This window comes from Curcuma longa, unplaced genomic scaffold, assembly GCF_044706935.1.
Source record: "Curcuma longa cultivar G26 ecotype Majalengka, Jawa Barat unplaced genomic scaffold, ITB_CL_G26_1.1 contig_16139, whole genome shotgun sequence".
NCBI classification, from domain to species: domain Eukaryota; kingdom Viridiplantae; phylum Streptophyta; class Magnoliopsida; order Zingiberales; family Zingiberaceae; genus Curcuma; species Curcuma longa.
In genome coordinates this window covers 30,624-53,849 of record NW_027430290.1, presented here as the reverse complement: position 1 = coordinate 53,849, position 23,226 = coordinate 30,624, and the positions used below count along the sequence as shown (strand labels likewise).

Below are 23,226 nucleotides of genomic sequence, written 5' to 3'. Positions count from 1 at the left end.
AGGACTTCATTTCTTGCATTTCTTATTGAAGATTATGCACTATACTTTCAAGATGCTTAACAGTTGCATTTTTTTCCACAAAAGCTCCAACTTTTGATGGTTTAACTCCAAAGCTCATTCCACACACTCTACCTCGAGATTCCTCGCCACCAAAATCATTAGCATCTATATAACACCATTTATATAAAAAGAAGTCATAATTGTAAGAGTGTGACATATATACAACAAAGTAAAACATCATTCATCCTGAATGCATAGGTTAAACCACAAGACTTGCTCATAGAACAACCGATCACACCTTCAGTTTCACAATGAATACATCTTCTACTCCAACAAGTTATCTTATGCTAATAAACAAGAAAAGCAATGTTGTTAAACTCGAGAACATGTCGAACTAATTTAAATATGGACTTCAATGCAAACCATATGTTTTCAAACTCTAATAGTATCGGATACAGGTAGTTGACATAAATCAAATTTCAATGGCATCAACAAATCAAACATTCAGACCACTAAACAGACGAACACTACAATTGCATCAAATCTGAAGGATAATCAAACATCCGAAAGAAGTATGAAGACAGACCTTGGTAGATTTAAACATCAGCCGTGCTGGGTAATTCAAGAAGGCCAGGGACCCTTTGGTTAATCCATGTGAGCCCATAAGAACAGTGGGCAGCTTAACATAAGTCTTCCATGGATTTTCCATCTGAGTGGTGGTGAAGCCGTGCAGGTGTATTAGGGCAAGATACACAAATCCTTGCACAAACGTGAAGTAACAACCATAGCTGCAAGTAAATACTAGGAAATAAATTTAAGAAATTTAATCAATATAGGGAGAAAATTGAAATGACAACTGAGAACAATACCTGAATTGCAATCAATTATAAACATATTCCTGGAACAAAAAAGAAGAAAGAAATGGATGCAAAATTTAGTACAAATTTAGTCTGATGAGGTAAGCAATTTCAATAAGACCAGATTAGATTCACGAAAAAAGAATCAAAGTAGCTGAATAAGAATCGCATTAGAAGAGAAGAGATAACATGTAGTAGAAAAAACCTTGGACAATGCCCGATTCATGAAAAGGAATCAAAGTACCTCACAAACGCCATTAACAAGGTACCCGAAGAAGAAACCAGAGGAACACAGAAGTGACTGTTGCCACTTCGGCCTCCTGGTCAATGAGATCCCAAACAAACCCGATCGTTCCGTGCAACATCCATCGCGCCGCCGCACGATTACGACGCCATTGGTGCCGCACGTTGCAGGATGGAGAAATAGGCAAGAGAAGAAGATTAGGATTACCAGAGAAACGCCCATGGAGCTCCTCCGCCGTGCATGCCTTAGCGCCATGCAAGCATTGGTGGAAACCCAAAAACGTGAAACGCGAAATAAGGTTACGGTGTTTAGGGTTTTATTTAGGATTTTAATGAATTAAAATAATATAAATGTATAATTATTTGATAATTTTTTTTCAAATTAAATATATTATAAATGGATTATTTTCTATTTAAAAATATTTTACACAGATGTAGTAAATTTCATTGTTAATTCATATTTATTCTTATTTATAAAAATTTATTTATAAATTTCATTTCTAAGTTATTTTTTAACAACGTACATCCATGCACGCTGTCAATAATATTTTTTTAATCTCTTTTAATAGTGTACATTCATGCGCGCTGCCAATAATATTTTTTTAACCCCTTTTAATAACGTACATCTATATGCACTGTCAATAATATTTTTTTAACCCCTTTTAATAACGTACATCTATGTGCGCTGTCAATAGTACTTTTTTAACAACATATATTCAATACACGCTGTAAATACCTGTAAATATTATTTAATATTTACAGCGTATAATTTTTACATACTATGAAAAATGGTATTTACAGCGCACTGTTATTTGTGCGCTATTAATTGTAAAATATGAAATATTATCCGCAGCGCACTGGATTAGGCGCGCCATAAAAATTATTATTAATATACACTATAATTGTGCGTCGTTAATGACGTACTGCGGAAAGTCAAATTTGTTGTAGTATGTAGGGAAGCAAAGTTCAACGGTTGCAAACGACTGGGAGGGAGCTCGAACGACTGACTAGAGATAACCTTTGACCATTGGAGTCGAGGTTTTGCAAGCGACTGGAGCGAGAAGCAGGTGACTGCATCGTTTAGGTGACCATATATGCTTCCAAGCTACTGATGTAAATGGAATATTGTGATATGGAAAAGTCAGGTCAAAGAAGAAAATTGGCCTAGCTCCATGCAACTGAGGAAAGTTCAATCGACTGGAATTGTAGAATTCATTTATTACTAGATAAGTGTTGTAGCCATATCAGCAGACTCTCAGGTAACCAAGGATGGCCAGGGCGACCGGGAGGTGCCATGTTAGCATTCGAAGAAGACCTATAAAAAGAGCCATGAGGAAAGTTTTTCAACAATTTCATTCTCAATCATTCTCAACATGCTCAGGCTCATACTCAGTGATATTCGAACATTACTTCGGTCACGTGCTGCATTATCGCACTTTATCTTCCAAATACAACAAATCAAGTGTAGCACTATCATTACAGTCATACATTATTGTATTCTTGTGTGTTTTATTTTTAGATTCTTTTAAGATTTCTCCACCTAGAATCTTTCTAGAAAGAAGATAATCCTATAAGAATCAATTTATTTATATCGTGCATCCTTACAATTTATCTTTCATGCTTAATTTAGTTAGCTATATATCTGTTTTAATTACTTATTCTTTTTCTGCTGCATTATTCTGTCCATATTATTTAGAATTGTTCGTCCTTTAAAGCTCGTAAAATTTATAATGATATTTACCCCCTCTAGTGTCGAGTTTGAACCTACAAATTCGTTTCAGAGCTAGTTGAACTGATAGTACGATAGGAAACTCCGATTTGGTGGAACTAGCTGAAGCTAACTCACCTCATTCTAAACCAGTTAGACCAAAGGATTGTAATAAAACTAGTCAAATTTAAAATTATTACTTTAGCTTTGTCTTATAAAGTTGTTGTTGCTTAGATATCAAATAATGTCCCTATACCTCACCACCGTCTTGAAGCTAAGTTAAGAATTTCTATTTGACTAGCCCAAAGCAAAACCTGAATAATTGAGATTTCTATTTAACTAGCCCAAAGTAAAATCTGAATCTAACTTAGGATGAATTTTATATTTTTGGTCAGAACCAATTCAACCTAAAGACTCAACTCTAACTCAACCAATCTTAACCCTAAATGACTTTGCAAGAGGTTTCAACACAATATGTCCTCCACTCTTCAATGGCAATAACTTTGGCCTATTGGAAAAAAATGATGGAATACTATCACTTGAATGAGATAGAAAATTAGATGATCATCAAGATAGGGTTTGAACTACCTAGACATCCAAATGGCAAGCTAGTCGAATTTAGACAAGTGACATCAAAAAGAAAACTCAAGCAAATGCTCGAGCTACAACTACACTTCAATGTAGTTTGATTCAAGAATAATTAAAAAAAGTCAAACTTTTTAATAGTGTTAAGGAGTTGTGGGAGAAACTCATTAAACTTTACGAAGGCTCAGCCGACTCACGAACCACCAAGGACTTATTATTAAGTCAACTTCAAAATATTCAAATGAAAGATGATGAATTTGTTAGTCAACTACATAGTCGATTGAACAAAATCTTAAATGACATTCACGCACTTGACAAATAAGTCAATAATTGTGACTTGATTTGTTATGCCCTAAAAGTCTTCCCAAGGATAACTCCGTAGACATCTATAGCAGATGATTACAAGGTGTCTAAAGATTTATCTCTAATCAAATTAGATGAATTTTTCTATGTCTTTAAACTCCATGAACAAACTAACTTAGACCAAAAAGAAAAAGATATAGTCTTAATTGTTAAGAAACTCAAACTTAAGTCAACTCAAACCTAAAGAAGAAATAGAAATTGAATCCGAGTCTGGATCATCGACTAATGAAGATGACCTACCTTCAAAAGTCGCAAATCTTGTCAAATAGATGATTCGAAGAAAGAGATTTTTCAAAAAATTTATGAAAAAGAAAATCTCAAGATAAGATCTAACCAATGTCAGATGTTTTGAATGCAACAAGAAAGGACATTTCGAAACAGATTGTCCACTTCTAAAAGATAATAAAAAAGACAATCACAAAAAGAAAAAATACTCAAGGCAACTTGGGATTAGTTCTCTTCAGAATCTGAATCAGACTCAAATCAAGTTAACCTACTAGTCTTAGTAGCTACTCAATAGATATACAAGTCAGAATCAGATTTTGATTATGAATTATCTTTAAAGTCTAGTAGTGACTCACATGAGTCAACAGTGAGGAATCAAACTCAATTACCAAAAAACTTTTCCTTACTGTATCATACTGTTGGGAATCCTATGCGATAAAACAACGATTTCGTAGTGGAAAAATAGGATCCCTTCCGTGATCCATGCGAAAAACTCGTACAAGTTAAATCTACAAAATCATATCTAATAGAATTCACCTTTGATGCGTGTCCTTTGCTTATCCCGCTCGTCCAAAGGTTGTCGGATCTCTAGCACATTCAAGTGTTCGTGCCTCTATGCGTATCCACACGAACACTCACTTTTGGAGAAAGGTGGTTGTGCTAGCAACCCTTGCCTTTGTGGATATCGGCCAAGAGAAGGAAGAGGGAAGAAAAATGAACATCTATTGAGTTTTTGGAAGAAAAAACTCTTTTATACTCATGCCATGAATACCAAAGATTTTTAGGCTTTTGGTATTCTCTTATCAATGCATGATTAATCTTATTAATCATGCATGATAACTTCCTCTTCTTCAATTCATGATTAATCCACATTAATCATGCATGATGAATCAAATCCATTCATCAACTTGGTTTAATTTGAGTCTAACTCAAATTCAACCAACTTGAGTCCAACTCAAGTCTAGGCCATTCAATGAGCTTAATTGTTCCTTTAGTCAAACTAAAATGAATTCATCTTCAAATAGAGTGTTATTTGTGTGTGATCCAATAGGTTCTCATAACATTGGCAATATCTCTAAACCTCATTTTAGAAACATAAGCAATGAGTGGCATCTAGCAATGCATCATTGCTACCCAAGTGACAAGAATGTCGAGATCCGATATAACCTTCGTGACTATGATAATGTATAACTATGTCCTTCTATCCTCGATATCTAGATTGATCAATGAGGCATAGACTGTGTCATCCTCTTATCAATCTTTATGTTTCTTGATCCCCAAGTAGACTCACTTAAGCAAATGAGCTCAATATCTCATATTGACTCATTTAAGTATGGTCATGCATTTCGTGGTCCTACTCTATCAAGAGGTCGTAAGATATCACTCCCGTTATATAGGAGGGATAGATTTCATCTACATCACTCACATCCCTCCGCATAATTTGTTACATACCCAGTGATCGCCTTTATAGTCCACCCTGTTACGGGTGACGTTTGACGATACCAAAGTACATAACTCCTTATGTAGGGAACCGTAGTGACTTCAGGTCTAAGGACTATCCATACCAATAGTCACATGAGAAAGTTTCTGACACTCATATAACGATCCATGAAACTTTCTCATGATGGGTCAATTCAGTATACATTCTCTAATGTATACCCATGTGTCAACTCGATATCACATATCCATGACTTATGAGATCAAGTCATCCAGTTGACCTACATGCTAGTCTCAACGCATTAACATCGTCTCTGAATATTAATGCTTGAATAGGAATGATTAAGAGTAGTGTTCTCTACATCATCTCACTATCGATTCAAACAATCGATATGATGTAGATAAGAACCAGCTATTTAAGGACATTTTTATTTAGTTATTTGACACAAATATAAAGTAAGTATAATAACCAAAAATTTTGCCTTTATTAATAATAGAATATGATACAAAGTCCCTAGTCAATCATCACATAATTGGCTCTAGGGCTATTACTAACACATACCTGACTAGAACTTCAGCTAAGAATAAGTCACAAGTCAAATCTTTACTTAAGGGAGTTAAAGACCTTAAGGAAAAGACTATCTCTGACTCATCAACGAAAGTTAGTCAAGTTGGAACCTCAACTCAAGTTATAAAGCTTGAGGAAGAGAATTCTAACTTGAAGAACCAAGTTAGCAGGCTTGAGTTAGTACTAAGCAAATTTATATCTGGATCTAAATATTTGAATATAATGTTTAAAACCAGACGAGCTACTTATAACAAAACTAAACTTGAATATAGCTCAAACCAAAACCATGTCTCTTATTTATCCTTAGTTAGCCAAAATATTAAAAGTAAGATGGCATGGGTTTCAAAGTCATACCTAGTCAACTAAGTAGGAAGTCAAAGTTTTTGAGTACCTAAACAACATTCATATAATAAATACTAATGTTTGCAACTTTAACTCAAATAGTAAACTAAAGTGTGTTAAACTTTCCAAGTAGAGGAGCTAACTTTTAGTTATTAGACTAGAAACAATTTCAAAACTCTTATTATCTTTGAAAAATATTTATTGTATACTTAGTTCAGGTATAAATGTTAGAATTCATGCACCTATATATCTAAGTAGCATGTACATCTCACAAAACACCTTAGGCATAACTTATTTATGTATTGAGAAATATAGAAATGTGTGAGATGCATAAAGTTTAAATTCCAGTTAGTGTGTCAATATAAATCTAGGTTAAAAATATAAACATTGATCAAATTAAATAATATTGATAGTAAATATTTTATATGAAGCTGGAAGCTTTCACTTAATTTGACCAACAAGTTAAAAGTTTTTATTCTTTAAATAAATAGCTTAAGACTAATGTTGGACATTTCAAAACTATTTCAAAATATATTTTTTTAAAATCTTTATTATAAGAAAAATCTACTTTTGAATGCCTATCAAAATAAATTTTCAAAAAGTCAATATTTTTTGACTTCCCGATTAACCCCGATGTAATCTAGGCGACCGGACTTAAGATGTAATATAGTCAAATGAATCTGGCCTGGGTAGATAAAATGATAGATCTCGGTCGACCAGGTCCTCCCTGATCACCTACACTCCAACCATCAAACATAAATGGTATTTACTATGACAATAAAAAGTATATACTCGAACGATCAAGTGACCCACGGTCGTCTGAATTAGCTCCCAGTTGATCGCACTACATGTGATCGCCAAGAGCACTTTTATATACGCAACCGCGATCAACCGTCGACTTAACCCAAAACCTAAAAACTCTATTTCTCCTCTAAAAACATGATTTTTAATCATCCTTAAGTCCGGTGTTACCCATATTTCATATTCAAAGCCATCCTTTACGACATCATGCCTAGGTAATGATTCTAAAGCTTAATCTTTTTTTTAAAAAAATTAGATTAATGCTGAATTTTCTTTTTAGACAAAAATAAAAAATCATTGAGATCAGGACCTCTCAATCTTCCTCTAATGACTATAGGTTTCCCTCTGAGGACCTCAGGTTGAAATATGAAACACATACCTACATTCGCATGCCTCCTAAATACCTCAATAGACAATTCTTCTTTGATAATTATGCAGACACCCTTGAGATCATAACCTACTATGGTTTATCTCAACTTGTTTACTACAACCAAATAGTAAGTCTTGACCTATGCACCGAATTCTATAACAACCTAACCAAAATAGACAACATCACATATACATCTAGAGTTGCAAGTATTGACATCATTTTTACTCCTGATCTAATTAGGAATAAACTTGAGTTGCATCCATCACCCTCCTAATTTCTTGCTTTCCACTTATCAGCCTACCTTTTTCTAATCCTTTCTCTCATGTCACGTTGGGAATTCTCTACTCATATCTCGTTGGTGAGCAATGAAATCCTACCATTGTCAACTTCCAATCTAGTAAACTCAGAGCAACAGATTATGTCTTGAACAAAGTGCTAATGTCATGTATCCTACCATTTCTTACAAGAGATCAAGCTATTATACAACCATTTCATGCCTTTTTACTATATGTTCTAAGACACAAATTGGACATCAATCTTAGCCTGCTTATCTTTAGATCTATCATCCATCACTCCTATATCATTAATAATTATCAAGTTATTATGCCCTATTGTTATATCTTGACTCTATCTTGGCATCATTTTGTATTAATATTTACTGAGGAAACATCCAACCATAATCAAATTCTAATAAAATAGGACTTCAAAATTTCACTATAGCTCTAAAATGGTCCTTAGAGAGAATACCTTAGTCTGGAAGAGTGAAGCTTCTCAATCTCTGACGATTCAGATCGAACCCAAAGATGTCACTCCACCACCATTGACTATAGAGGCCAAAGTGACTCAACTCAAGACGGAGTTCACTTGTACAGTTTAATATATGAACATTGGATTTCAACATGTGGATGCTTAGTTGTAGGAGCTGACAAACATAGTTCAAGCTCAACACATGAGTCACACCCTCCTTTTGACTACATTGACTCAATCTTGGATAGATTTGTTGTTTTGGACTTGTATTATTTTGACTTATTTTGTGATTGACTTGACTTGCTTGATATTTTAATCATTTTGACTTGATGTTGATTTATGCATGACTAGGATATCTAGTTTTCTTTAGCCTATAATACATGCTTATTATAAATGCTCTCCGTATCATTTTTGATGTATGAAAGAGGGGGAGAGAAGGGAAAGTAAAAGTTATTAAAAGGGAAAGTTTTTGAGAAGAGAGTGTTGGCAAACAAGAATCCTATGCGATGGATCAAAATCAAAAGTATAAAATTAATATTATACTAATTACGCAGCGGAAAAATAGGATCCCTCGAGCGATCCATGCGAAAAACTCATACAAATTAAAACTACAAAAATTCTATCTAATAGAATTTACCTTTGATGCGTGCCCTTCGCTTATCCCGCTTGTCCAAAGGTGGTCGGATCTCAAGCACGTTCAAGTGTACGTGCCTCTATGCGTATCCACACTAACACTCTTTCACCTTTTGGAGAAGACTTAGGTTGTGCTAGCAACCTCTATGGGAGAGCTCAACCAAGAGGAAGAGGAGAGAAGAAGAATGAATCATCCAAGAGTTCTTGCAAGAAGAGCTCTTTTATAGGCATGCCATGAATACCAAAGGTTTTTTTAGGCTTTTGGTATTCTTCATCAATGCATGATTAATCCTATTAATCAAGCATGATAACTTCCATGCATGTAACCTCTCATGCATGTAACCTCCATGCATGTAACCTCTCATGATAACTTCCATGCATGATAACTTCCATGCATGATAACTCCTTTTTTTTCTTTTCTAATGCATGATTAATCCACATTAATCATGCATCATGAATCAAAATCTAATTTGGTTTAATTTGAGTCTAACTCAAATTCAACTCATGCATGATAACTTTCATGCATGTAACTTCCTCTTCTTTATTGCATGATTAATCCACATTAATCATGCATGATGAATCAAAATCCATCTTGGTTTAATTTGAGTCTAACTCAAATTCAACCAACTTGAGTCTAACTCAAGTCTAGGTCATCCAATGAGCTTAATTGTTCTTTTAGTCAAACTAAAATGAACTCATCTCCAAATAGAGTGTTATTTGTGTGTGACCCAATAGGTTCTTGTAACGTTGACAATGTTTCTAAAATCCATTTTAGAAACATAAGCAATGAGCGGCATCTAGCAATGCATCATTGCTACCCAAGTGACAAGAATGTCGAGATCCGACATAACCTTCGTGACTATGATAATGTATGACCATGTCCTTCTATCCTCGATATCTAGATTGATCAATGAGGCATAGACCGTGTCATCCTCTTATCAATCTTTATGTTTCTTGATCCCCAAGTAGACTCACTCAAGCAAATGAGCTCAATATCTCATATTGACTCATTTGAGCATGGTCATGCATTTCGTGGTCCTACTCTATCAAGAGGTCATAAGATATCACTCTCCGTTATATGGGAGGGATAGATTCCATCTACATCACTCACATCCCTCCGCATAATTTGTTACATACCCAGTGATCGCCTTTATAGTCCACCCTGTTACGGGTGACGTTTGACGATACCAAAGTACATAACTCCTTATGTAGGGAACCGTAGTGACTTCAGGTCTAAGGACTATCCATACCAATAGTCACATGAGAAAGTTTATGACACTCATATAACGATCCATGAAACTTTCTCATGGCGGATCAATTCAGTATACATTCTCTAATGTATACCCATGTGTCAACTCGATATCTCATATCCATGACTTGTGAGATCAAGTCATCCAGTTGACCTACATGCTAGTCTCAGCGCATTAACATCGTCCCTGAATATTAATGCTTGACTAGGAATGATTAAGAGTAGTATTCTCTATATCATCTCACTATCGATTCAAATAATCGATATGATATAGATTAGAACTAGCTACTCAAGGACATTATTATACTTAGTTATTTGACACTAATACAAAGTAAGTATAATAACAAAAAATCATGTCTTTATTAATAATAGAATATGATACAAAAAGTCCTTAGTCAATCATCACATAATTGGCTCTAGGGCTTCTACTAACATTAATTGGAATCACATAATTTATTTATTACTAGATAAGCATTGCAGCCATGTCAGTAGACTCTCAGGCGATCGAGGATGGTTCAAGCAATCGAGAGGTGTCACATCATCATCCGAAGAAGACCTATAAAAGGAGACGTGAGGGAGTGTTTTTCAACAATCTCATTCTCAATATGCTCGAGCTCACACTCAGTGCTCTTCGAATGTTACTTTGGTCACATGTTGCAACATCGCGCTTCATTTTTTGAATATGACAACTCGAGCGTAACACTATCATTACATTGTTATCGTACATTATTATATTCTTATGTTCTTTATTTTTAAATTATTTTTAAGGTTTGTTACCTCTAGAATCTTTCTAGAAAGAAGATAATCATAATAAGAATCAATTTGTTTACGTCGTGTATCCTTACAATTTATCTTCACTCCCCCCACATCGAGTTCAATCCTACATTTACAACCTTGAAATAATTTGGCACGAGCTTAGTAAAGGGTCTAGATTTGTCATACTTACTCACTAACACCATCAAAGAGTTTCTAAGATTCCCCTGGTTCATATCATGTTAAGATTTTAAAATTCTAAATATTGTAGGGTCATCAACAAGTTTTTATCAAAATTCATTGATAATTGTCTCAACATTTTAAAAATTCACATACCTTAATATAGGTTGTAGATCTTGTTGGACCGATGGAATCCACATATCTCCACAATGGTGTAATATTATCCACTTTGGACTTAAGCCCTTATGATTTTATTTTTGAGTTTCACTCAAAAAGTCTCATACCAATAGAAATATCTTTTATCTTATAAACTCATGATCTTTTCTATATATTTTCAATGTGAAACTTTGACTGTAATCCCAACAATCCTCCCCTCAAATAAAGGATCACTATACTCTAATCGAGACCACTCTTTTCCACTACCATTATTTTTATGGTTGGGTCTCTCCTACCTTCTTCATTTTTTCTTCTGAAGTTCCCCACATAACTTCATCTGGACTATGGCTCTAATACCATTTGTTGGACCGATGAAATCCATATATTTTCATAATAGTATGATATTGTCTACTTTGGGCCTAAGCCCTCATGATTTTATTTTTTAGACTTCATCCAAAATACCTCATACTAATATCTTCCATCTTATAAACCCATGATCTTTTCATGTATTTTCAATGTAAGACTTTGATTGTAATCCCAATAGTTTAATCTAAGTCTAAAGGCATAATTACGCTTAAGAGGCTCTCAGAAGTATAATGATCCTGATTTGACGTGATTTTGAAGTTCTTAAGATCATCAATGATTTTTTTTAGCCAACATGATTCTACAATGTTCAAAATTTTAAAATCTTGACAAGTTTGAAGCAAAGAGTCCTAGGAACCATTTGGTGGTATTGACGAGTAAGTATGATAAAACTAGACTCTTCAATGAACCTGTGTCAAATTGTTTCAAGGTTGTGAAGATTTCAAAAACTCATATCTCTCAATTTAGATTATGGATTCTTAGTCTAAAGGCATGATTACACTTAAGAAGCTTCCAAGAGTGCAATGGTCATGATTAGAAGTGATTCTGAGGTTCCTAAAGTCAATAACGAGTTTTGGGCTAAAACTCGCTTGTGCCTCTATAGTATTTAGACTTTCAAAATGTTGATATGTTTTGAACTAAGGAAACTTTTTAGTGGTGTTGGTGAGTATGTATGACAAATTTAGACCCTTTAATAAGCAGGGGCGGAGCCAGGATTCTTCGGAAGGGTGGGCCAAATTTTTTTTTAACAAATTAATAAAAATAATAAATATATTTAGATTATAATAAAAAGTAAACAATTATCTAAGAAATGCTTAAAGATCAGCTCTTCGTGTCTTCAAATTCTTGAAGTCTTGAATTATATCATCATAATCATATTTCTCTGCAATTCCACCTTCTATGTATACAAGTAAACTATTGCTAAGAAACCCATCTTCCATCTTACTGCGTAATCTTGTCTTAATAATCTTCAAAGCAGAAAATGCTCGCTCAGCACTAGCTGTGGAAACTGGAAGAGTAACAAGTAGACGAAGCAATCTGTCAACCAAGTTATAAGCAGTATGTCTACTAGTTTCAACTAAACATCGACACAACTCTGTAATTGTCCCAATCTTTCTCAACTCAGCATCTTGAGAAATATCCAAAACAAAATGATTCAATTGATTCTCTAACACATACCTATCTTGTAGGCTGAAATCCTCTGGATAGTATTTTTCCACCATTTTGCATATCTCTCCAGCATTAAAGGATCTAAACTCATTTCTCGGAACTAAAGTAGCCATAATAGATAAAAGATCCATTACCTTCTCATTGAACTTGTAATTCAATTCCTGTAACTGAGTATCTATTGTAACCAAGAAAACTTCAATTCGAAAGAATCGTTCATTGGTAAAATGATCAGGCTGTCGACGTGCACGTCCACCACGTAGAATATAAGTTTGTTCCATATCTGGAACATCAATGTCATGCTCTTCACAGAACTCTTTAACTTTTATGAAAAAACAGTTCCATCCATCTTCCCTCATATTTTGGAGAAGTTGCTTTGTAGATGCTACTGTACGAATAGCATTTACTATATCCTGTGTCTTCGTTTGTAATGCTTGACAAAGCATATCTGTAATTCCCAATACTTCCTTCATCAAGCACAAGATAAACACAAACTCAAAAGACACAAGATAACCAAAAGCAGTATCTCCATCAGCACGAATTGAACCAGATGATCCATCAGCAGCAATATTTTGAAGAACAGAACTTACTGCATTAAACATATTCATAAGGCTAGAAATAGAATTTAGGTGAGAACCCCACCTAGTGTCACCTGGTCGTTGGAGTGAACCAACCTGATTTGCTCCTTGACCTGTTTCAAGTTCACCAATATCTAATAAGTGAGCTAGCTCAATTACTTGAGAGTCTCGGAGTTCATCATGACGTTTTGCAGATGAATCCACAGTGTTCACAATGAACAAAAGTTTCTGAAAAAATTGACACACTGGAACCACATCATTTGAAGCAGCAACTAGAGCAAGCTGTAAACGGTGAGCATAACAATGCACATAATAAGCATAAGGACATTCTCTAAGAAAAAGAGCTTGCAATCCATTCAATTCTCCCTTCATATTACTGCTCCCATCATATCCTTGACCTCGAAGATTCTTAATATCCAAAGAATGATTGCGTAGAACAGAACATAATTCATCCTTCAACGTCATAGCTTTAGTGTTTTTGACATGTATTACATCAAAAAACCTTTCCTGCAAAACTCCAGCTCCATCAACAAATCTAAGCACTAAAGCCATTTGCTCTCTTTTTGCAACATCACAAGTTTCATCAACAATGATAGAGAACTTAGAGTCTCCAATTTCATCTCGGATATGCTTACGTACTGCAACAGCATAAATACTCAAAATTTCTTTTTGAATATCAGGCGAAGTGTATTTAGAATTACCTGGAGCATTTTCCATGACAACCTTTTCAACTTCAGGATTGAATTCAGCCAAAAGTTTCACTAACTGCAGAAAATTCCCCCGATTCCTTGACTGAATTGACTCATTATGACCTCGAAAAGCACAACCTTGAAAAGTAAGCCATCTGACAGCAGCAACTGAAACTTTTAACCTTAAGCGATTCTTTTCTCTTTCTTCATTGATGTGCACATTGATGATGTTTTCCACATGCCCAGATTGGTTCAACAAATCCTGACAAGATCTCAAAGCATTGTTATGATCAGAACAAGGACTAGAGCCAACATGAGTTAGAAATGCACATTTCTTTCCATTACGCACTCTTTTCCAATCAGAATAACCTTGTACAGTGAAGACATCAAATCCAGATCTCTTATTCAAATTGCTATTAAAAAGAAAGCAAACAAAGCAATAGGCACAATCTTTGCTCACAGAATATTCCAACCAAGATGGATATTGCTTAAACCATGAATATTGAAACCTGCGTTTATGCCCTGGTGGACCAGATGGTTTATACTCATCCAATTGTGGTTGCATAGGACCTAATTTCAAGTAAGCCCTGCGAACTTCATCCCTTTGATTTATTGGATATTCCCAAATTTGTGGTCTTAGTCCAGGATCTCTTTCTAGAAATTCAATTCCTCTAAATATCACTTCACCTCTGTTGGATACTTCTTCTTGTTTTTCTGGATTTTCAGTATCAATATTTGATGGTGAAATAATGGGAGAAACTTCATCAGACTCGTGCACTTGAGGAAAAGAAGCATCTACTTGTTCTTCTGAGTCCATCTCATCTCTTTTTCTCTTGAAAAATGAATGCAGAGTTTTATTCTTCCCCATCATCTAATTCTGAAAAAGTAGGTCAAGCAACATAATGATAGGTCAAGCAGAGTTTTCTCCATTCCAATCTAAATCTACTTTAAACATCATCATCCACTTTTAATATTCCTACACAAGTCCTCCATTCCAATCTAAATAATCATCCTAATAAAATTATATCTTCTAAGGAGTAAAGTAGGTCAAGCAACATAATGATAGGTATCAACAGACAGAGAAATTCAGAGTATTTCTTTAAGTTTTGAAAACACCCTCCCCATTTTGCATTCCCTAGATGAAACCATGTATGAACAGGAAATAAAATCAATTTATTTACCCTTTAATAATTTAAATTAGTTTAACCATATTTCAATAAAATAAACAGGTCATTTTAAATCCCTTTTTGAAAACAATTATAGCATATATAATTATCTAATTATTTACATTTTATTTATTCATGCACAGGAAAGATTCTAAGAGTCAAGGATAGGAAGTACCCACTTTTTACGTTTGCTAAGCTCTGAGTGTCCGCAATTCAGCGTGCTCCACTCGAACTGGTATCTACATATAATATTAAAATAACTTAAAAATCAGGATGTTATCCCATAATAATAATAATAACATAGGAACCTAAATACATCTTAATCAAGGAGTAATCGAAATTAACATCCCATCTCACAGTTATCTCAACTATCAAAATCTCTAAGTCTAATTATTTATCCATCCTAATTATACATTAATTAACAAAAGTATACTTCAAAAAGTGCATTGAAATAACCTGAAGGCACTTTTCCTTGATTGAGTTTGGACATTTTGCAAAGAAAATGCTATTATGGTACGAAAACCACAATTTCAATATTAAATAATCAAGTATAGGAATATTATTTATCCTAAATCCTGTGCAAGTGCAAGTAATTTCCTGCAACAGATGGGAACGAGATAAAGCCAAAAAAAAAAGGTTTTGGTTTTTACCGAAATCGGGAAAGACTCTTAGTGCGCTCGCTGGCAAGTGGCAACAAGGCTGCGGCTGCAGGCGTCGCGGGAGAGGCGACAACGTCACGGCGCTGCAGGCGGCGTCACGGGCGATCGGCAGCAGTGTCACGGCCGATCGGCAGCGACGATCGCGACACAGAGCAGAGGGGAGTCGCGGGGAAGGCAAGTGCGGAAAGGGCGTCGGCGGCGGCGTCGCGACGCTCAGTGATTTCGCGAGAAACCACGGTGGCAGCAGCGATCCGGCGCAGAGAAAAACAGGTTGGTTGAAGGCGACGCTCACGATGGGAACAGCGTCGCGGGCAGAAGCAGGGGAAAAATCGTGGGAGAGGCGGGGAAAAATCGCTAGGGTTCTCTCGGCAATTTTTTTTTTTTTTTTTTAAATTCTTAACGCCAAGACTGGGCCATGGCCCAGCTTGGCCCACCAATAGCTCCGCCCCTGGCAAAATTTTTGATGATACATTTCCATCGATGATTTATGAATTTAAGTCTTTTAATGAACTGAAGAAGACAAATTCTGTTAATAAGAACATACTTTTTGGTAGGTTAATTTTTTTTTGTTCCATGATTAGTTGATCGAGCATTTTATCTTATAGCTTAAAATTTTTTTTCTCAAGATGTCATTGGTAAAATGGTTGCACGAAACTTTCTTTAAAGTAAAAAATTTAGTGGTCGTTTTACAAAACTTCTTGATTTTGTCTTAGAAGATTTGGAGTAAGTATTATTTTATTCTTCTTTTAATTTGTGGGGAAACTTTGTCAATGACATCATGACATCTTAGATCCAGTATTTTAATATATTTTAATAATCAATTATTTTATTATTTTTAAGAGTAATAAGCTATCTTATAAGCTATCTTATAATCCAGTATTTTACTATTTTAATAATCATGATATGTTATAATTTTTTTTCTAATTGTACAATCTATAACTAATTTAGTTTATTTATATTTTAATTATTTATTTAAACACTTATACTTACTAATTTTAATTGTTAATTATATAAAATAATATCCCGTGCATTTGCACGGGTGAAATGCTAGTATGTAGTAATGATAACATAACTACTATAACATATTATAATAAATTAGTTAAATTAAAATTATTACACATAGAAATTTGTTATATTAAAACACTCCTTACAATCTAGAACCACTAATTTCTATATGTCATCTCCCTAAATTCAACAATAAATAGGTTGTAAATGCGCCAAATAAGTCGTTCAAACTTATTTAATAAGATAAAGTCAAGTCAAATTTAAAACGAATTAAGTCATTAAAATAAATATTCAAACTTGATTTAATTCTCTTTTATGCAACTTGATTCAAATTTAACTTGAATTTTGTTCATTTAGATGTCATCAAACTTTTAATTTAAATTTGTTTAATTATTTATCATTTTTATATTTTAAAATTTATTTATTTGGTTAGTGACCTCGATATTATAAGTTTATTTATTTATTTTAAAAAAATTTTAAATTATTTATAAGTTGATAAAATTTTATATGAGAATATTATTAATGAATAATTCATAATCTCTATTAATAAATGTTGAGTATTCAAATTTATTCATTTTATTTAATGAGTTTTCTAAATTTGTTCATTTTAATCTTATGTCCGTTATTAAATTAAATATCAAATTACCTTATAAACATTTTGATTTATTTACAACCCTAACAATGAAAAACTTCTTCAAAATAGCTTTTGTAAGGAAAACCAGGGTGGCAGCGGTGGCAGCCTCAGCTTCTCTAGTGAAGCAGCAAATACACGTTGCACTTTGTAAATTGTAACGTGGCGTCCTCTTCGACCACCATGGGAGAGATTTTGTTGCTTAATTCCTTGCCGAAAGCAGGGCAAAGTAGCTTCAACAATTGCAGTAATTCGTTAACTAAAGCTCAAGCACTGGGTTTAACAGATTGGATGCACTGTAATGTGCAGAGCCTGAGAAGAAAGCAAAGCAATGGCTTTACTTAGTCAACTGCCACCAGTGGCTGTAACTGTCGAGCTCCAGATCGGGCAATACAGTTGGTGGTGATTCTAATGGAGTCAACTCACAAATTATATATAAAATTTCATGTATTTTTTTTTCACTGTTTGCTACTCTTTCAACGTTGCCTCGCTTTTTTCAGGACACTCGCATTGCAAGAAGAGAAGATGAGGCATTGCACCGTTTTTGTTTTTTTAACGTTGTTGGAACAGCGATTCCCGCGATTGTTGAACAAGCCTTGTACCGTAAGATTTTTTCGAGTTCGCAAACCTTTTCAAGACGACTACGACTTTATTTGAGACGATAAAGAACTGAATTCAACGTGAAAGTTGGAATAACAATAGGATTCACCAATGACATAGAAAAAGCATAACTAGGATGAAAACAAGTTCACTAGTCAAAGAACCATTGATATGGTTGGAGGATTAGTTCAAGATCCAATGGCATAGAAAAAACTAGATTGATACGCAATGCCAAGCCTCAAATGGTCTTAATGTCATATCCATCCATAAATACGGAAATTTTAAAGCAAATCCACAACAGCAAGTCAAAAGTTGCAGCAAGGTCTCAACAGCTAGAAAGTCAGGGTTACCATAGCCATAACTGACACAAACCAACATCAGCTTGGAGGAGACGCACTGCGCCTTGGAGAAGCATATTGATTATTATCATCTTCGTCGTACTCCCTAGGGCTTCGACTTCCACCATTTGTTTCAGGGCTTTTGTAACTCCTGCCACGAGGGCTCTCACTTTCGTGGCTTCTGGCACGAGGGCTCTCCCTTTCATGACTCCTGGCACGAGGGCTCTCCCTCTCGTGGCTCCTGGCACGAGGGCTCTCCCTTTCCTGGCTCATAGGGCTCCTGCTGTTTTCCCTATGGGGACTACGGCCATAGTCAGAACCATTGCGCTCAGCTTCCTCCTTTGGGGGAGAGTTCCTAGTTCGCTCCTTAGGGCTCCTGCTGCCATCAGGGGAGGGGCTACGCCTCCTATCCTTTGAAGGTGGAGGGCTGCCCCTGGGGCTCCTGCTGTAGTGGGGGCTTCTCGATCCACCCCTATCTTCACGATCAGCACGACGCCCATCTCTCACAGGAGATCTTGAACGACTGCTCATAATAGAAGAGTTGCAGAATTAATGAAGTGCATTACGTCGCAAAGATAACAATTAAGAATTGCAGAATTAATAAGCGCATTACATCACAAAGAAAAAAATTAGACTGCATTGCACCTGTAACTCCGGCTTCGGCTGTAACTCCGACTCCTGCTCCTACCACGGCGTGGAGAAGTTGACCTTGAATAACTTCGTCCGCGTCTGAAGTGCAAACAAGTTGAATTTACTTATCAACCAGGAACATACATCCATCAATGGTAGAAAAAAAAATTGCATTTCTCACTTCAGCTTTTTAGGACTATTTTGGCAGTTTCTTTCAATGTGACCTCTCTCTCCACAGCGATAACACTTGTTTTTCCAGTCTCCTGCTTTGCAGTCTCGAGCCCAATGCCCATCGATACCACAGTTAAAGCATCGGCCAGAACCTGGAGGAGGTCCCCTTCCTAGATATTCACGAGAACCTCCAGGGCCACGAGGAACCTGGAACCATAATGTAACATTTGAAAGTTAAAACAGCTCTAATATATGATGGTTGAGAAAAAAATAGGTAAAGTGCAAACGGTTTATAGGACAACATTGCAAAACCTTGCCAACATGTAAGTTCTTACCCCTCTAGCAAACTCCACTATAATTCGACTACCATCAAACTCTCGTCCATCTAGACTGTACCTTGCATCATCAGCATCTCGAGGATCACTGAATTCCTGTTGAATGACAAGTAAAACAAAAAAAAAACAGATACAAGAGGCATATCAAGGTAAGGTAAACCCAGTTGGATTGGAAACTTCCCCTGAGCTCATCAACAAGATTCAAAAGATAACAAAATTAAGGATAGTGTACATACAACAAAGGCGAAATCATGCTTCATATCCACATTTCGTACTCTGCGGAAATTGTTGCCAGAAAGAAGGCCATCAGGACTTAAATACTGAAAGGTACACTACTTCAGTCCTCAGAAGATCAACTAAACACCACTTGGTGATGACTTCCATTAACACACATCAATAACATTAGAGAAAGAATCGCCAAAGTCTCCTATAAAGTTGGAAGGATAGACACCAATCCACCAATGGCACCCTCCCACCAAAGACCTCCAGGTTGGGCCAAAAAACCCAAAAACCTTCAACAAGATCATTCAAGTTAAAAACACACATGGGCTGGGCTGCAATTTTTTAATGCAGACACAGAGAATAACCACACCTTAACGAGCTATCCCCTCACCCAAGCTAAATCATTTAAACCCAATTGTAATGGAATAAGAGAATCCAAAGAGTAAACTGAAATTAGTCTGACCAATTTAGCATTGAAACAGAATTAATTTCTTAACATAGCATAATCTTTGAAGAGCATGACAAATATAATCAAAATACAAAAGTTTAAACAATTGCATAGGTGTTAGAATTGTAACAATTATAGCATTCAATTAGATTACTGTCCAAAATAACAATTACTTTGCGGTGACTTGATTTCAGAATTATAGAAGCTGGCAAATTACTTAGAAAAATATTTTAGATCATAGTACTAATTAAGTTGTAGTTTGAGGTAGCACTTAATTGTAAAATAGGCTCACATGAACATACAAAGACATGTAGCATATACGACTATTGGGACAACAAAGTTGTTTATTGGTAACTAAAATTGTTACAACCTTAAAAGATTAAGATAATTGTTACAATTCTTGTTCAGTTAATACTTAACAAACAAAAATGGTTGTAGAGTATTTAAAAATTAATGCTAAAAATGGATATAGATAGAGCAAATAGCTTTTGACAACTCCTACAAAAAAGGGCAGAAGCAAAAAAACATTTGTTAAACTTCACATTTGCCTTAAACATGAAATGAATGAAGGATGAACATACAGACATCTAACAGGAAAACATATTATCCAATATATATCACCTTCCATATCGGCCAAACAGGTCTTCAAGATCACGAGCACGAGTGCGATGAGAAATTCGACCAACATACAAACGGGTGTTTGCATAGCGATCATCATGACGAGGCATCTTCTACAACAAATAAATAACCAATATGTGATTTAAAAAACAAAAATTATAAAAATATTATGGAGGGAAGTTAGGAAGGGCAGGTGGCTAATGATAGTATGAAAATGAACTAATATGAGATTCAAATTGATAGAGGACCAAATTTTCAAGGATTAATGCTACATCATATAAATAAACACAATCATAGAATTACAAATACTGGATGCCTTTGACCAACACATGTAATGTGAGGCAATGCAATATCCCAACTGCTATTATTGGGGTATAATCATTAGATAAAATTACTTATAAATTCAATTAGATAAAAGGTTCTTTTTTATATTATTCATCCTGAAATAAGCACTGTAAATGAAGTCATCATTCACCAACACTCAATCTATTATCACTAATACACCACAGATCAAAAGAATATTACATTTATACTGTTTAGGGTTTATAATATAAAAAAAGACAAAGGAACAATGTTTTCAACCAGAGTCTACTAAATGGAAATGGTAACCAGTTGCATAAGAAATTGGTCCAGTCCAGTTCTCAAGTACTACTTTTCCAATAAGTCCAAATTTAAATAATGTCTGTCATGACAGATAGTAAAGATTACTAAATGAAAATATATTTTCTACCAGCTCAAGCTTTGTAATAATTAGTTAGGCAATCAACTTTATCAATAATATTATTATTCAATTACTAAAAGTTATTATTAGTAAATAGCATAATGTAATATTATTATATAATATAAATGGCTATAATATCATCTAATAATAATAACAATCCTATTAATATATTATTATCAATAATTCGCAAAGAAAGCTTTTGTAATTTTATTCTACGTGTACTAATTTGGTTTTAACATATCAAAAGGACTTCTTTTCAAATTGTTTTGGAAAAATAAAAATATCCACTTTAAACATTCCCTATGTCAGAGAGATGAAACAGAAAAAAAAACAATCATAACATGTCCTTGTTTGTTAATGTGATTCATTTCTTTTTCTTTTATCCACCTTCCAGCAAATACTGCATAAAAAGAATAGTTAAAAACATATCCAAATTAATGATGTGTTTCCTAAGATTAAAGGAAATGCAGGTGGAAAACAGTTACAGAAATTTCCCCAGCCACCCACATTCCCTGCATTTCTTTTGGCAGAAATAAAAGAACTTTCAGGTGGAAAATAAGTTGCCAAATAGTTATCCAGCCACCCACATTCTCTCCATCTCCTTAGGCAGAAGAAAGGGCTAGGAAAATCTTTTGCAAGCTTAGGCAACTCTGCTTTGACTCAATTTGAGCAAATGAAAGCATTATTCACATGACAATGGACCCAAATATTCAAATTCATTTCACTTACGTTTTCCAATGTTTTTAACTAATAAATTTTTTAAATTTGAATTTCCATCTCTCTGTATTTCTATCCAGGGAAATGATCTTAAAATGTGCTTCTCTCTAAGGAAATACAAACTAGGAACCGTATTATTTTCCTATGATTTTTTTTGTCATCTTCCTTCATCTAGTTGTTTCCTTTCCTCACAGGAGACTGGGCATACATGACTAGTTATCTATGGAATTCACATAACCTAAATACTTATAGGAAAAAACACAGCATACACACATAAAAATCAAAAACTAAACCAAAATGATAAAAGCTTGTAAAGTATTCTCGAGACATGTGAAAGCGTGAGCTATATGTAGATAGCATGCTAACAATTATTACGTACTAATATATTTTTCCTCTTTTAAGACGAATTAGGTTTCTGATACAACAGATCTAAAAGACCCATCCCTGAAAGGATAAGTCTGATCCTTCCTCTTCTAACTCCAAAAAAAAAACAAATATGTAAACCGAACAGAGAATATACATGTATAAAATCAAACAACAGAGAGAGAAATTTTCAATCCACGATGTCTCTACAACAAACTGAGAAGATCTCGAAGATTAGCAAAAGACAAGGAATAAACAAGAAGAAGAAACAAAATCCAACATAAAAGGAGCCTGCGAGAAAGAGGATCTTACCGTCGAGTCGAGCGGCGAACGAAACCCTAGCGCAGCCGCACTCGATTAGGTCTGCTACTCTCACCTGTCAGCCTTTATATCGACGAATCCATTGACCGGGTTGCTTCAATCAACGGTCAGGATTACTCTGATCGGTGGACGGTCAGATGGACAAAATATGCTATAAATTATTTACAAATTAGCTATGATTAACTTTTATTTTTTTTACTTTCAGTATTTTTCAATAATCCTACACGGTTTATTTCATAATCATTTATGAAAAGATAAATCAAAAAA

General features: G+C 34.8%; 2 protein-coding genes across 3 annotated transcripts; both read right to left on the bottom strand.

Moving 5' to 3' along the window:
- Nucleotides 1-12,395: 12,395 nt before the first annotated feature.
- LOC141816338 (uncharacterized) lies at nt 12,396-14,882 on the bottom strand. The gene has a single exon (XM_074704137.1). It carries the CDS (start codon nt 14,880-14,882, stop codon nt 12,396-12,398), a length of 2,487 nt encoding a protein of 828 aa, XP_074560238.1.
- A 3,310-nt stretch (nt 14,883-18,192) lies between these two features.
- On the bottom strand, nt 18,193-22,991 carry LOC141816341 (uncharacterized). 2 transcript variants are annotated; one of them, XM_074704140.1, is made up of 7 exons: nt 22,951-22,991; nt 20,841-20,947; nt 19,786-19,825; nt 19,550-19,645; nt 19,225-19,421; nt 19,059-19,142; nt 18,193-18,936 (listed from the first exon to the last, which is right to left on the bottom strand). In XM_074704140.1, exons 2-7 carry the CDS (start codon nt 20,945-20,947, stop codon nt 18,453-18,455), a joined length of 1,008 nt encoding a protein of 335 aa, XP_074560241.1. In that variant the 5' UTR covers nt 22,951-22,991; the 3' UTR covers nt 18,193-18,452. The 2 variants fall into 2 exon arrangements, with proteins under 2 accessions (XP_074560241.1, XP_074560240.1); XM_074704139.1 differs by having other exon boundaries at nt 20,841-20,950; nt 22,951-22,984.
- Nucleotides 22,992-23,226: the final 235 nt, after the last annotated feature.